Genomic DNA, 14,233 nt, shown 5'->3' with positions numbered 1-14,233 from the left:
GTTCCTTATTTGAGTTTGAGATTTTAGTATCGTGGCAACACTATTAAGTACATTATGATTTTCCTTTTGAAAGCTTAGTCTGGTGCCCTCTACTGGCAAGAGTGGGGGAGTGAAGCATTTTGAAACGACAAATTAGCAGCAAGGCTATTGTCAATATGATGTTTAATGATGTTCCGCAGTTGAAACAAGTTAAGCGATAAAATGATTGGAACAAATTTGGTGAAGGACTTCCTGGTTTCAATTGTTTAAATAGAAAGTTGACACTATGCAGTAATGTAACGATCAGAAGGGCCTTGCCAAAACTTAAGTCTGGAGTATATTTTCTGTTTCATTTTTATGTCAAAACATTTAAACTCTCAAACAATAGAACATGAATCATCTTTAATCTCCTCGTATCACAGTTGAGATCTGCTTAATGATTCCTATTCAAACTTTTTCTTTCTTCCCAGTGTTTTGTACATGAAAGAGCAGGCAACCGACAGCAGACAGGGGCTGACGGGTGCCGACGTCTTCCAGAGGCACAGCGGGGACACTTCTGGAGCCTGGAGAAGTTCACCTTAAAAGACGAGCAGACATGAATGAGCCGTGACTCACAACAAAGAACAAAAACACTGCTGTATACTTCCATTGTAAGTACAGACTATACTGCTAATGTACTATAGCAGTGATGTGAAGCCTGGGCTTTTAGAGGGCTCTGGGAGATCTTAGGGAGAGGAAGGGAATGATAGACACGTCATCCGTCCTATATTTCACATTTACAAACTCTTTTTTTAACCAGAATGTGCAAAATAGTTAATGAATGTAACCCATGTTCTAAGAGTCTATGGTTTCTATATGCTGGGAAACATAGCGTACACTGGTCAAAATTTAACAATGCTAAAGTAGACCTGTCACAATAAAAAAATGTTGAAGTTCGAGATATTGCTGACAAAAAAAGAAACAATAAACAGTAATAGTGAAACTAGTTTAGGCCACTGACACAAGAACCCTAAACCGGGATTATCCCCAAAAAACTATTCCAAATGAATAATTAAAATAAATATAAATAAAAAGCAGAATGAAACACTTTAGTGATCATTTTAAATCTATAATGAATCATCAAAGTAATTTATTAAATCCTCTACAGCTCAAATCTCATCCTAGAACAGAAAAATTACAAAAAATTTCCGCACTAGTACTAAGAAAAAGTGCCCACGATAAATACTGAGCCCCAAAAATGATTGTTTTATCTAACATATATTGAGCAATAAGTCTATATAGTAATGATCGTGACAGGCCTATTCTAAAAATACAAAAATATCCCAGTAGCAATTAGCAATATAGTGAACACTGTAAGCTACAATATGTCAGCTTTTTTAAAAGAGACGGAATTTTTCCTTTTTTGAAATCCTAATATCAATACTCTAGGCAGAACTAACACCAATACAAAAATATATTGCTAAAGTAAATATGGTGATCGCAGACAACCAATGCTGTTCTGTTATCCACCCAATAACCATCCAGTTTTTTATTCCTATTGTAGTAACTAGGCCTGTCAGTTTGATATACATCACTGAAATAAATATAGACGATAAACGATGATATTGCAGCTCATTCATGCCACTGACACAAAACCCCAAGAGCAGATTTAAACCACAAAACCTATTCTAAATCTACAATATTGTTAAAAAAGACGAGGTGCAATAGATAAACAGCAGAATGAAACACTTTAGTACTCAGTTTGCATCTGTAAAGAGTCATAGAAGTTATTTATTCAACCCTTTTACGGCTTAAATCTTATCGTATTGCCAAAAAAATAACCAAAAATCTCCACGTAGTGCAACTGACCCCCCAAAAATATAGTTTCATCTTTCATATATAGAACAATAAGTCGATATAGTAATCATCGTGACAGGCCTAGTAGCAACGTTTGGACAATTTCATAACATCAAAAACTGTACAGCGGCGTTTATTGTACGTAAAAAGTAGCAGACCCCCGTACTTTGCCACCTAACCTCGCCATGTAAATGCACAAGCACGAAGCCACTCTGTTCTTAAGATAACAAATATAGCAGCTCCATAATTACCATCTGCCAGCACCTGCCTATTTGAGGATAACATTTCGACTTCTTCAGAATGTCTCCTCCACGTTGCCCTGTGCCGCGTGCGCCATTGATGACAAGCCCAAAGCCGCAGTATGAACGGCGTCAGGCAGGAAAAAACTCAGCGCTCCCAAATGAAAAGCAGGGGGAATATTGCTTAATGGAAAAGATGGAAATGTCATAGTGCTCTAAGAAACGCTTTCAAGGCTGCTGGATTTGTGCTCACAGCTGAAGAGCAGAAAGAAGAAACTGGAACACTGCGAAAGTGACTAGTCTTCTACGCTTTTCCTCGGAACACCGGAGGACTCGGGAAGGAGAGGTCTGACAAACGGGTTATTTTTCTCATTTTGGAACGCGATACAAGGCTACGGCCGGGAGGTGGAGAAGGCCCTTTGACGATCACTTGGAACATTTTGGATTTTGTGTTGGAAGGGTGATTTTGTTCACAACTAGTCAATATGTCTGTTCTTTTTTACCTCTGGGCTATTGCAGGGTTTTGGGCGACTTTACAGCATTCAGAAGGTTAGCAGTGTTTGAGATAGAGAAAGCAAAGCAGCAGTAAATATACAAAATAGTATCATTTTAAGCTTTGGACATGTAGACAGACTAATAATAAAGCAGTACTTGAACTCAAACACAACTCCAGGTGCGTTTTTGATAAGGTAATAATATTATAACATGGCGCAAAGCTCACAAGAGTCATTGCAGATTTTGCATAATATGGGACCTTTAAAACTGCATAAAAAGTCACATTTCAACGCACAAAAGCCACTAGTACTAAAATACTAATAGTTCAATCATTTAATTTCGAAATCAAGGGTCTATTGGTGGTTTTCAGACTCTAGAATGTGATATTATAAGCTCAGATGGGCTAAGAGACAATTTTCCGTATTGATTACATTGTTACTTTTTAGATACTTCAACAAAAAGTGCAAATATTGAACTCGATCATTTCTATTAGTGGCAACAAACAACGTGCATTTATCTGACCTCCATCTGTAATACGTTTTAAATATAACAGACTCAGGAAAAAAACAGGATTTGTCCCTTTTATGTGATCGTTTAAAGAGTCTTGTTCAAATAAGTATTAGTTTTGACTACTGTGTATTGATTCTTCTGACAACCCTTCAAATGTCAAAGTGATGGTCCTTCATTTTAGCTAAACTAAATGAGTTTGGCTTCATTTACTAGCATGTCAAATTGTCAATACTGGAAAACGGCCATTTCAGAATTGGCTCATGATCAGTGGTAAACCGTGGTCATTTATGTTCAGTATTAGACCTCCCCCCCGCAGACCCTCAGGAGACCGGATCTGTGGGCTGAGTCAAATTAACAGGTCGGGTCTTTAACCATAATCAGCCAGTGAACAATGGCAGACGCTGATTGCCGTGTCCCTGCACCAGACGCTCCACCAGCAGATGTCAAAGCGTCCTATTCACCAGGTATTGATCCGGTAGAGGTGCTGTTGATCACCAGTGCTAAACTCCTGTCAGACCGCCTGCCCCCTCTGCCCAATGATTCTAATGATCACTCTCATTTGACCCTCACAAATCCCGGACAAAAAGACTATCCCCTGCCAATGACACAATGGACAAAAGACATCGAGCTACTCTTTGGTATGCATAGATCAATGAGGGTGCAGACAGACATGACGTGACTTTGGCGTCGTAAATCTGTAGCTATTTTTTATAGTTTTAATTAGATTTGCTCATTGGCCCCACATTTTCTGAGGATGTTTTGACATGTTTTAATACGTTATACAAAACAATATAGAGACAGACAGATAATTGTACTTTTTGTATAGCATATCAGCTATCAGTCAATATTTTGTTTTGCCAACCTGCTGCGTAAAGAATAGGAATGCACCGATTCAAGTACTGGTATTGGATATAGGTGTCTGTACTGAAAAATTTGCTGGTTCAGGTATTGGTTCCATGATATCGGTTAAGCCAATATCCTGTTGGACCATTAATAGGATGTAATAAGACTATTTACAGGCTGATTTTGGCCTACATAATGTTGGAACTTCTATTCATACAAAGCTGTTCTGTAGTCATTTGAAGAATAAATGACATTTATTGGGTCTCTGGTGTTCTATTAAAGAATACACATTATGCTTTATTTGAACACTTTTCTGTGTTAAGAGATAACTGTGCAAAACGTGACTACACAGCTCCCTTATAGAATATAGTTATATGTGGTTACAAAAAGGGCTTTTCATGAGATTGTAGTAAACATAAACAACATTATGTGGTGAAAATGATCGCCTTGCATATTGGCCCAAAAATATCAGCAGAGCTTATCGACCATTGGTATATCTGGATTTGAAACAACTGGTATTGGCCCATATCCCAACCCCATATCGATTGATCTCTAATAAACTATAATCTGCAAGTGTACTAAGAAACCGCAGATTTAACAAAGTTTTTTATTTTTGAAAAATGGATAATAAAAGATACACTAACTCTGGTAAGTAAAACTTTGAATACATATCAACAACAGTACTCAGATCAAAATGAAAAATATTCCAAATTCAAGTTTGCAAGTAGCAAGTTCTGGAGGCTTTCGACAGCAGGTGGCCATCCCTATAGGAAACACCCACATTCTCCAACACAGTGACAGACACACGTCAAAACACAGCTATTTTCAGTTGAACAAAAATACTCCTGTAAATGGGTTATTCTTTGGTGTTGACAAATCTTAGTTACAATTACATATTTGTGATAATTATTTTTAGATTCTTTCCACAGCGCACATGTCCAACAGCATTAATCATCTAAAAGAGGAAACTGCCTCACTAATACAAGAATCACATGCCATTCATGATTTTAAAGTGCTCTAATCCACAAAGTTATTTAAAACTCAATTTTGATACTAAGGAATAAACTTACTCAATACTGATTCCCATACCATGATCATAATAAAGGTACTTTTTCTTTAGAGCGTACAATGTCATTTTAAACAATAAAACATAGTACTTCCCTTTATATTACGATGTGGTGTTACATCTATATAACCCCTCAGCCGTCCAGGTAGATGGTATAGTGGGTGTCTACTAGTCTATGTGTCTTATACTTGTTCCGAAACAGCTCAATATCATTCTAAAACTATTCAAGAAAGTTTCATCTCTGTTGTGAATGTGATTTTTTTAGATCAGAACTTGTTCAAATGAGTTTCAGCATCTACTTTTCCAATACTTTTGTCAACCCTAGTTTCCAGGTTTTCAACTATTTTCAGCCCTTCTGTCATTTCAGTAAAAATGAGTCAACAATGGTCATCCAGCTTAGCATCGGATAAATCACAATGTTCCACAGTGGAGCTTTTAAACTTAAGAAAACAGGCTTTGTTTATACAGGGGCTGCTGCTGAGGTGGTCCGTTCAGCCAAAAGCCCAGAGAGTGGTCTGGAGGAGTGGAGACGCTTGTCATATGTTTACACATTTGAAGCTTATTTGCATTGTCCACGGGGAGACAATCAGCGGCTGGCTCCCTCCTGCAGGATTAACCAGATAAGACGGGGCCTAATGGACACTCCAATGCGGTCCCAAAGGAGAGGTCAGCCTGTGAAAAGTTTACATCTTTGAGTCATGAGTGATGAAATAAGCAGCACTGTGGTTTTGTTCTTTTCGCATTATAAGATTTAGGAGTTTGAGTCTTAGCTCCTCCATGTTTTTAAACTTCATACAACTCCATGAGATCATTTTACCACAAGAATACCGACTGAATTTTGAAGTAACATGGCAAATTTTCCTAATAACGACCTTGATGCTGCTAGCTACTGTTTGTATAGGATGAAATGCTGTGCAAGGAGCATTCTAGACTAAAATAAAAGCCTTTATTTCCCACTCCTTGCCTGAGTTACGAGTCAGGATTGTTAAGAAGCAAGCCCACACTAACCATGTACATTTCTCAAGGTAGTTTTGAGTAAATAAACACCGGTAATGAAAAAAAAGGCTCACATTTAAGTCTATTTACAGGTTGAAATGTTAAACAATGGGACTTTAGGCTTCACACTGCCCACATCTTCCCACAAAAAACACTCACAATTTCAATTCTACATAAACTTTGCAGCAACTAACAAAAGCAAAGAACAGCTCTATCGCCGACAAGAAACTGGGAGAAATGTGGTTCGAATAAGCAGATATTTCTGGCGAGGGGCACCCCATGATTAGTAACCTGACCCGCTGCTTGTGTGTGGGTCGCCGTCCAATTCTCTGGAACCAATCAAAGCTCCCACAGGAACTCCAGGTCCCCCCTAATCTGCTGCTTTATGACTTTCAGACAGTGGGGCTTGCTTTCCCTGCCCCCATCGCACTCCTTTGTACTGGGCAAGCGAAGGAGGGGCTGGTCCTTCTGGCTTTCTTTGGGTCTAGTCGAACCTGTGTGAGTTGAAGGAGCACAAAGCTGATTATGCCATTTAGCTGGACTTTTGTAATCTGAAACGGATGAATTTGAACTATACAGGTGAAGTTTTGACATAATTACTTCCTTTGTCATGGCCATGCACCTTAAAAATCTCAGGTTTCACGTTAACATAAAGACCAGTTGTAAGCAAAGTCGAAGCTGCAGGTTCACAAGACCAGAACTTATAAACTAGAATTATCAAACCCATTCTAAACCAGGACTTTTTGCACCCAATATTGCAAGTATGGGGGCTGGAAATCTTAAAAATAGATGGAAAAAAAAAAAAAAAAATCTATAATTATACGTCTGATCAAAACAACCAAACAACTACGCATACAAAAGTTAAGTGAGTAGCGTTCAAGACCTCAGACTTTTGTTTCTTTCCTGTGTTAAAAGATTGTAAAATAACACACACATATCAATTCAGCATCTGCATCATTGCGAAAAGAAAAAAGTTAATGTCTCTAATTACTGGCTAAAGTTCAATGTCTTCTCTGTCAGCACAAGTAAACAAAATGTGAAATTATTTTTAATAGCTTAGAGTAGCGCTGTTTTTCTACTCAAGTTTGTGGAACCAATACCTAATAGAATTGTCACGATACTAAAAAGTCAATATCAATTTCTGTCCTGTGATTGTGACTTTTTTAGTATTGATGCTTGCTCAAATGAGTATCTAGTTTCGATACTAGTTTTAGCTTTGATTAGCATCTGATTTTCGCTACTTTCTGACAATCCCTAATCCCTGACAAATAACAAGAGTGCAACTTTTATGGATGATTCTTTCAAAAACAGTTAATCTCATTTACTTATACAGTATACAGGCCCCTATTTTCCATCTGAAACATCTAGATCATGAACTCAACCTACTGCACAGCCCTAATCACAATATACTGAAATACTGATAGATTACCACTTTGCAGTCGCAGTCACGCTACATTCCACTTTTGGCGAGAGAGATTTTTGCGTGTTTGATCAGCCTCCATACTCACACCGAGCCGTCAGTGGAGCCTTCTAAACCAGAACAATATACTTCCTCCCGGAGTCTTGGAGCAGATCACAGTGCACCATGATGGAGAGAAGTGGGCCAGGCTTTGGTGGCTGGTGCTGCTGCTGATAAGAGCGCACAGGGCCGGAGATAAAGACCTGCCTCTGTCACGATGGACGCAGTGATAAAGCCCAGACCTGAGATCTTATATGGGCTCTGTGTAGAAATATGGAAGGCTGTGAATCAACAAAGTAAGTGATAAGCTGGTTTGTTTACAAGAGAGGCCTGACTGTTCACGGCTAGAACTAAGGTTGGGCAATAAGACAAGAAATAAAATAAACTATAAAAACTACTTTCAATATTATTTCTTGAACATAAGCGAGACCGACTTAATGTCCAGTGCCATTTAAAGCCTCAGTATATAACTTTTCATTCAATAAAAGACTAAGATAAAAGCATGTTTTATCTTAGCACAAAAAAAAAACAAGCATCCTGACTGTGAGTGGGCTTGCATCTCCACAAACCTGACTCCACCTGCTTGTTTCCATGGAAATATTGTTCATTTGGCTATGATCTTCCATAGTTTGGCATCCATATGTTCCGAAGTATGGTTTTAACTTTCTATTTTTATTTCTGACAAGCACAGAAAAAAACAACCGTCCTGACTGTGAGCAGGCTTGCATCTCCACAAACCTGACTCCACCTGCTTGTTTCCATGGAAATGCTGTTCGTTTGGCTTTCATCTTCCATAGTAAGGCATCCATATGTTCCAAAGTATGGTTTTAACTTTTTATTTCTCTGGAATCAGGAAGGTGACATGCCAACTCCGAAAGCTACGTACTCTACCTTTAAAAATGTAACAATCTCAGCAGACGTCTAACCATTCATCAAAAAAGTAACTCCTAAAAACAGAAAACTTTTACAAATGAACTTTTTACCGCTGAGGGATTCAAATCATTCACTCACACCAGTGGAAAACATGCAAACAAAGTGTCTTGCCAAAGGACACAGTGGCACAAAGCAGGTTGGCACAGGCATCAGACTCCAAACCGTCAGTAATCAAACGCTCCTGCCACTCCGTTCCAGCAATTCATGATAGATTATTTACTTTAGGCGCAGAAATATACGGAGAGAAGTAGCTTTTAGTCAATAACTCTTTAATTAATGTTTTAGGCTCTTAAGAGTGGATAGGGCTCATTATAGGTTTAATTTCACTTCTCTCACCCTTTAGATTCTCAGATACAAATCAATACGTGGAAGATACAGGAGAGACCGACGCAGTCCACTCTCGCCGGCTAAAATGAGCTGGATCTGTGGATTCTAGCTGCTAAACAATTAGAGCCGAAGGAGCTTGTGTTTACCCATCATCAAAACCAGTATTGACGCTCAGGTAATGGGGAGTCTGTTGGACTGATGAGAGCAGCTTGTGAACGAGACCGTGCCCCATTTTTCAATATCTAGCACCTTTGAAAACCAACAACAAAGATGGTTATAGTTAAGCATTTCGGATATGGAATTGCATGAATGCTTTAAACTGTTCTTTATACATATATAGGAGGGACGATAAATCAATGTGACCCACTTAAATAGTCTACGAAAGGCAAGGGAAGTTTATTTGAATAGCACAATTTGTATCAACGGTAATTCAAAGGGCTTTACAGAATAAGAAAGATATTAAAATCACAATACAACAAATTAAAACATAAATAATCATCATTAAATTCATATTAAAGGAGAAAAGTGCAGAATAAAAAGCCTATATGTTCACTATCCATTCTGCAGTTGGACTTGGTGCAGGTTTTGCTTTGTAAATCCCTTAAGAGCCTGTGCCAAAAGTGCTCGCATATGGATTGAAAAAAGAAAGATTTTAATAGGTTGCATACGGTTTTGTAGCTTTAAAATGTGTTACACCACTATTCTTTAGTTTACTATACAAAAAGGGAGTGTGCAGACAATGCGTATGCTAATTAAATGTAAATAAAATCAAATATAACACACATGTGGGAATAGTGAAGTACAAATTCAACAAATGGTTAAATAGCAGAGGCTCCCTTTGCGCCCCGCTCTCCACACTGCTCCTATGGCACAAACACACCTTCAGTAGAGCACACAGCATGTACACAGCACGCATTCAGTCTGAAAGCCTAAAGCACAGACTTACAGAAACGTGTCCAGCTCAAGTTGTACAAAGACACGAGTAAGACTAGCCTACTTTCAAAGTTGCGTAAAGGCAACAGAGCGCCAGACCTGAACACAGCACAATTAGCTGCCTAGCTCCATTTTCAGAGCCAACAGCCTGCATTCCGACCACAGGGTTTTCTTTCCCCAGACTCAGGAGGTGAGTTGTGGGGTCGCACAAACACACATGGAACACACAGGAACATCAGCCGGAGTGGATCGGCCTTACCTTTGTCGACATGCTTGGCCGTGGCGCACTCCGAGAGCAGAAAGGTGAGACAGAGGAGACAGAGGAGCCACAGAGCTCCCCGCTCGGCCATCACTTTTCACCAAGAAATCTTTGCAGGTTTCGGGAAATCCAGGAGAAGCTCAAATATAGAAATCCGTACAATCCCAGGACGCCTCCCGTAAACGAACAAACGAAAAAAAGTTCACGATCCTACAATCCTCCGGAAACAGGCACTTTGGAACAGACCGGGGGAGACATGCAGCTCCAGAAGAGCCGCAGGTTACACGGACTGTTTTCTCAACTTGGTCGAGGCACGAATCGGAGAAAATACTCTGATCAATCCATTGGCACAGAGGCGCAGCGTAACCGCGAAGAGCTTTGAGGGCGATTACGCACCGGCGCGCACACTTTACCGCTCCGATACGTGTCCCGCTCTGAAATCACGGCCGAGCTGAGAGGAGAAAAAAGATCCGAGGCGAGCAGAGGGGAAATGTGCGCCGTGGCCAGCTCGCTGCTCACGGACGGGACGTGGAGAGAGAGCGCTGTGTGTAGGGCTGGATCTGCGGCTCCCCGGAAAACAGGGCGTGGACTCACACGGAACTCCGGATCCTGGAGGAGCGCGGAGGAGAGAGTCAAAATGTGGTGTGGGACTCGCCTGAGGACAGGACACAGTGTCCAACCATCTGCTCCAGCGTTTAGACAAAGGTTTCAGTCTAATCTGCTTTACTCACCTGGCTGAATAATTGTACTTTTAAACACTAGGCTAATGTTTTTTTTGTAAATTAGACTAGCACAATTTTATATTCAAGTAAATTCCAAAAAGTAGGCTATTGATACTTTGCAGTGATGTCACGCTGGGGGGTACTACATGTATGTCTATGGCAGAATGTTCAGCAGTTAACATGGTGACACAATGCACAGATTAGCAATACATTACAAAAAGGTTTTAAGAAAAAGTAGAAAATGGATTTGAACACATTTTCAGGTGTCTATGTTCCATATAACCATCCATGGTCCTGTTTAGGTGTTTCATTTTCAACTAGGGATGGGACGATAAACAATAATATCGTTTATCTTGCTAACAAGGGTCAATAATTGCTTGTGGGACATTTTGTATAATCGTGATAATCGCCAACAAAGATAATCGCCATTATATCCCCTGAATGTGCAGAAAAAATGACTTATCCACAGGTAAGTCAACAGGGGGGGACAAATGAGTCTGTTGTCCGGGGCCCCAGGGTCTTACGGGCCCAGAATTGGACACTCTTCCTATTAATTTGTATTACAGGGGGGCCATGTGAGGCTTATTGCCCCGAGCCTCCAAATTTCAGCTGCTGGCCCTGCTCATCCATAATATTCTCTGTTAAAGTTCTAATTATTCATATCCATAACAACTTTAATCATTATCGTGATATAATCGTTAATCGCAATTATTTTGGCCATGATAATCGTCACACAAAATTTCAGTATCGTCCCAGGCCTATTTTCAACTAGGCTAAACAGTGAATGATTAACCAAAAAATGATTGGCTAATGCTAGCTTGTAATTTGTGACTGTAATGGGTTTTTTTTTGTGTAACTCTAATTTGAATAACAGAGGTTCAGACAGAGCAGAGCCTCTAGTTAGCGTCCCACCACTAGGGAATGTTGATGACCTCAGTATGAGTTAGGAATTCCATTTAGTTGGCCCCTTGTCCCTTGTAGCTTAGTTGAACAAGTATGAACCAGCCTAAGGTTAGCAAAAACTTGTAGGTCAACTAGAACTTTGGCGATCGGCATCAATTCCCTGTTTCAGTATATTAGCTAGTGGCTCACTCATGCAGAAGTGAAAGTATTCTTTAAGATATATTGTGTGCAATTTAGAGAAAAAAGTGACTCATTTCTAGAAAAAATGAGTCAAATAACTCATCAGCCACTTCCCACTTGTTTAAAACAAAAAACAGCTTCACAAAATAATTTATACCTGTCCATTTGTGTGGAGCAGCCTTGAGGTTTTTGAAGAACGGTTTTTCATATTTCATATTTTTACTTATGAAAAAGAAACATGCTATAGAAGTCAGCGTACGTGAATTCCAGCAGCACAGGAGTTTTTAATAATCCAATCACGAAATGATGCTCAACGCTGACTGTAAGGAAGCATTCATATCTCTTCAGTTAAAGTGCAGCTGCTTTTATTATTTAGTGTGATGGGATAGTGGGTCTAGCTGTGCAAAATATTTATCGTAGTTTTAGTTTTTTACGTTTTTTGGAAAGAAAAGTTAAGAATATAACTACAAAAATACAGGAAGTAGCTGTGAGTTCTAAAACAGAATATCTTTACCTATGTCATTAACACCAAAATCTCCATCCATCTGTGTAAGGAAGATGTTTTTCTGGCAGTTTAAACATTTATATTACACAAAAATAAATAAATAAATTAATAATAATAATAATAATAATAATAATAATAATAATAATAATAATAATAATAAAATGCGTTGTCATTTATTTTTATTAGTTTAATCATACTGTGCACTTTTGACATATCTTTTTTCTATTATGGTTGCTAGGTGGTTGTTAGGTAATGTCATATCTGCTGCCCATATTCAACCAGAAATTAAAATTAGAAACCGAAATGTAAATAAAGATTATAAATAGGCAACAATATTAATGTATGTAATTAAGTTAATGTAATTTAATCCAAGTAGGCTACCACCAGTGAAAAGATTTGGTTGTCCGCGTACCAGATCCATATCAAGTATAACAGGACTATTCCAGGTCTAATCTAGGGCTAAACCAGGTCTAAATGTCGACTACATCATTTCTGCTCTAGTTCTAAACAAGAAACGTTCCAAAAAAGTGGATAAAATGAACTTAAAATAAGACAAACCCACAAATTGAAGAGCTGTCCAAGAACCACCTGAAGCGCCTTGTGTAGCAACAGTTGTACATGTACCACAGTTTGAGAAACACTGGTCTAACCTCTCTACTGTCATATGGGACTTTAATCCATAATTCTTTGGGATTTAAAGTGGCAACAAATTGGGTTTATGTCACACATTTGGCAAAAAATGACTAACTACACAAGATTATGGGTACACCTGTTATAAACCAGCTAATATTTGCATTACTATCCACATGAAACTAAACTTATGCAAAGTTTAAACCTTTTTACATGCACTAACTACAGATATTTTATTATTTTTTTAAGTATAATTTAAGGTATAAAAGGTGACAATAATAGCCTATGGGTCTATTTCATTATATAAGCTATAAGCATGATTGATGAAGATAGGACTTGACCCAATTCCTATATATTGGCCTATTTAAAAAAACTAAAAAAAACTAAATCAAACTCCAAACTGAATGCAGCACACTCACTGGAGGTAAGTGAAAGCAGTGGTGCCTTCATGCGTGCACCCGGAGGAGGCATCAAACTACTCCCCCTGATGGTCAGAGTAAAACATGACAGACTGATGTTTCTGACAGAGGCTGTAACAATGGAGCAGTTTGACCCCAGGGGGCGCATTGACCCCGTTTTACCTGTCACACTCCGGTTTGAACTGATTACATGGCCTTGAGCTATGGCACAGTGTAAACCAATATGGGCTCACACAATGATAAAATGTGACTAAATACTGTTGTGCACCTATGAGTCCATATGAGACGTCTAGTGTTTGGAGTATTGTGATAAATTGCTGTGATTATAATGAATAAAAGACAATGAAATAGATTATGAAAGGTGATGAGCTGTTATACCCATACAGCTGTTACATTCAGGTGTATTTGTTTAGCGTAGAGTACACAAGACAGATGTAGAACTATATATGATCTGCTTTAGTTTTGTACTAATAATTCTGAGTATTTGTTGTTGGGTGTTGCTTTTAAAAAAAGTATAGCCATTATTTCTTTTTGGTTTCCCACACATTTACTACACCAGTGTATGCAGGCACTAGCAGCATGGTGGTTAAAGTGTCTTGCCCAAGGACACAAGAACAGCACTGCCTTTAAAGACTCTTGCGAAGTAAGTGAAGGGATGGGATAAAGCGTTATGCCACAGGGCTGTACGACTTTGGTCATTTAGTCGATTCAGTGGTTAATTGTCTAAATTAGTCAGGAGAGATAAGATCAGAGAAGACAAGAGAAGTGGAAGTGAGTGAGGATATATTTTTTTTTTTAGTATTTATACGTAAAAAGGAAGATTAAAGTAATGATTCACATGTTTCAGTATAAATACATTGTTTGGTAGCACTTTTTTCTGCATAAATAGTTGTGTTCAGTGCAGGTGTAGTCTTGCGAGTGCAGTTTTGGTCAAATGCATAGAAATACGTAATGGGTGTGTTTAACATGATCAAAGTAGCTGCAGGCGTTTTGCGAGGC

General features: G+C 38.8%; 1 protein-coding gene across 9 annotated transcripts in view; it reads right to left on the bottom strand.

Moving 5' to 3' along the window:
- Window positions 1–10,424, bottom strand: part of neo1a (neogenin 1a) — a 312,642-nt gene extending 302,218 nt beyond the window's left edge. For 5 of the 9 annotated variants that reach the window (XM_055232512.1, XM_055232510.1, XM_055232513.1 and 2 more), the window contains exon 1: window positions 9,876–10,423. In XM_055232512.1, coding sequence (XP_055088487.1) covers window positions 9,876–9,966 — 91 coding nt within the window. In that variant the 5' untranslated portion in view covers window positions 9,967–10,423. Of the gene's footprint in view, window positions 1–9,875 lie in introns of all 9 variants that reach the window. The other 4 variants (XR_008649252.1, XM_055232509.1, XM_055232511.1 and 1 more) reach the window with 2 other exon arrangements.
- Between the last annotated feature and the right edge of the window lie 3,809 nt (window positions 10,425–14,233).

This window comes from Periophthalmus magnuspinnatus, chromosome 3 (assembly GCF_009829125.3).
Source record: "Periophthalmus magnuspinnatus isolate fPerMag1 chromosome 3, fPerMag1.2.pri, whole genome shotgun sequence".
Classification (NCBI taxonomy): Eukaryota; Metazoa; Chordata; class Actinopteri; order Gobiiformes; family Gobiidae; genus Periophthalmus; species Periophthalmus magnuspinnatus.
The sequence above is the reverse complement of the archived record's forward strand: the minus strand, read 5'-3'. Positions and strand labels throughout refer to the sequence as shown.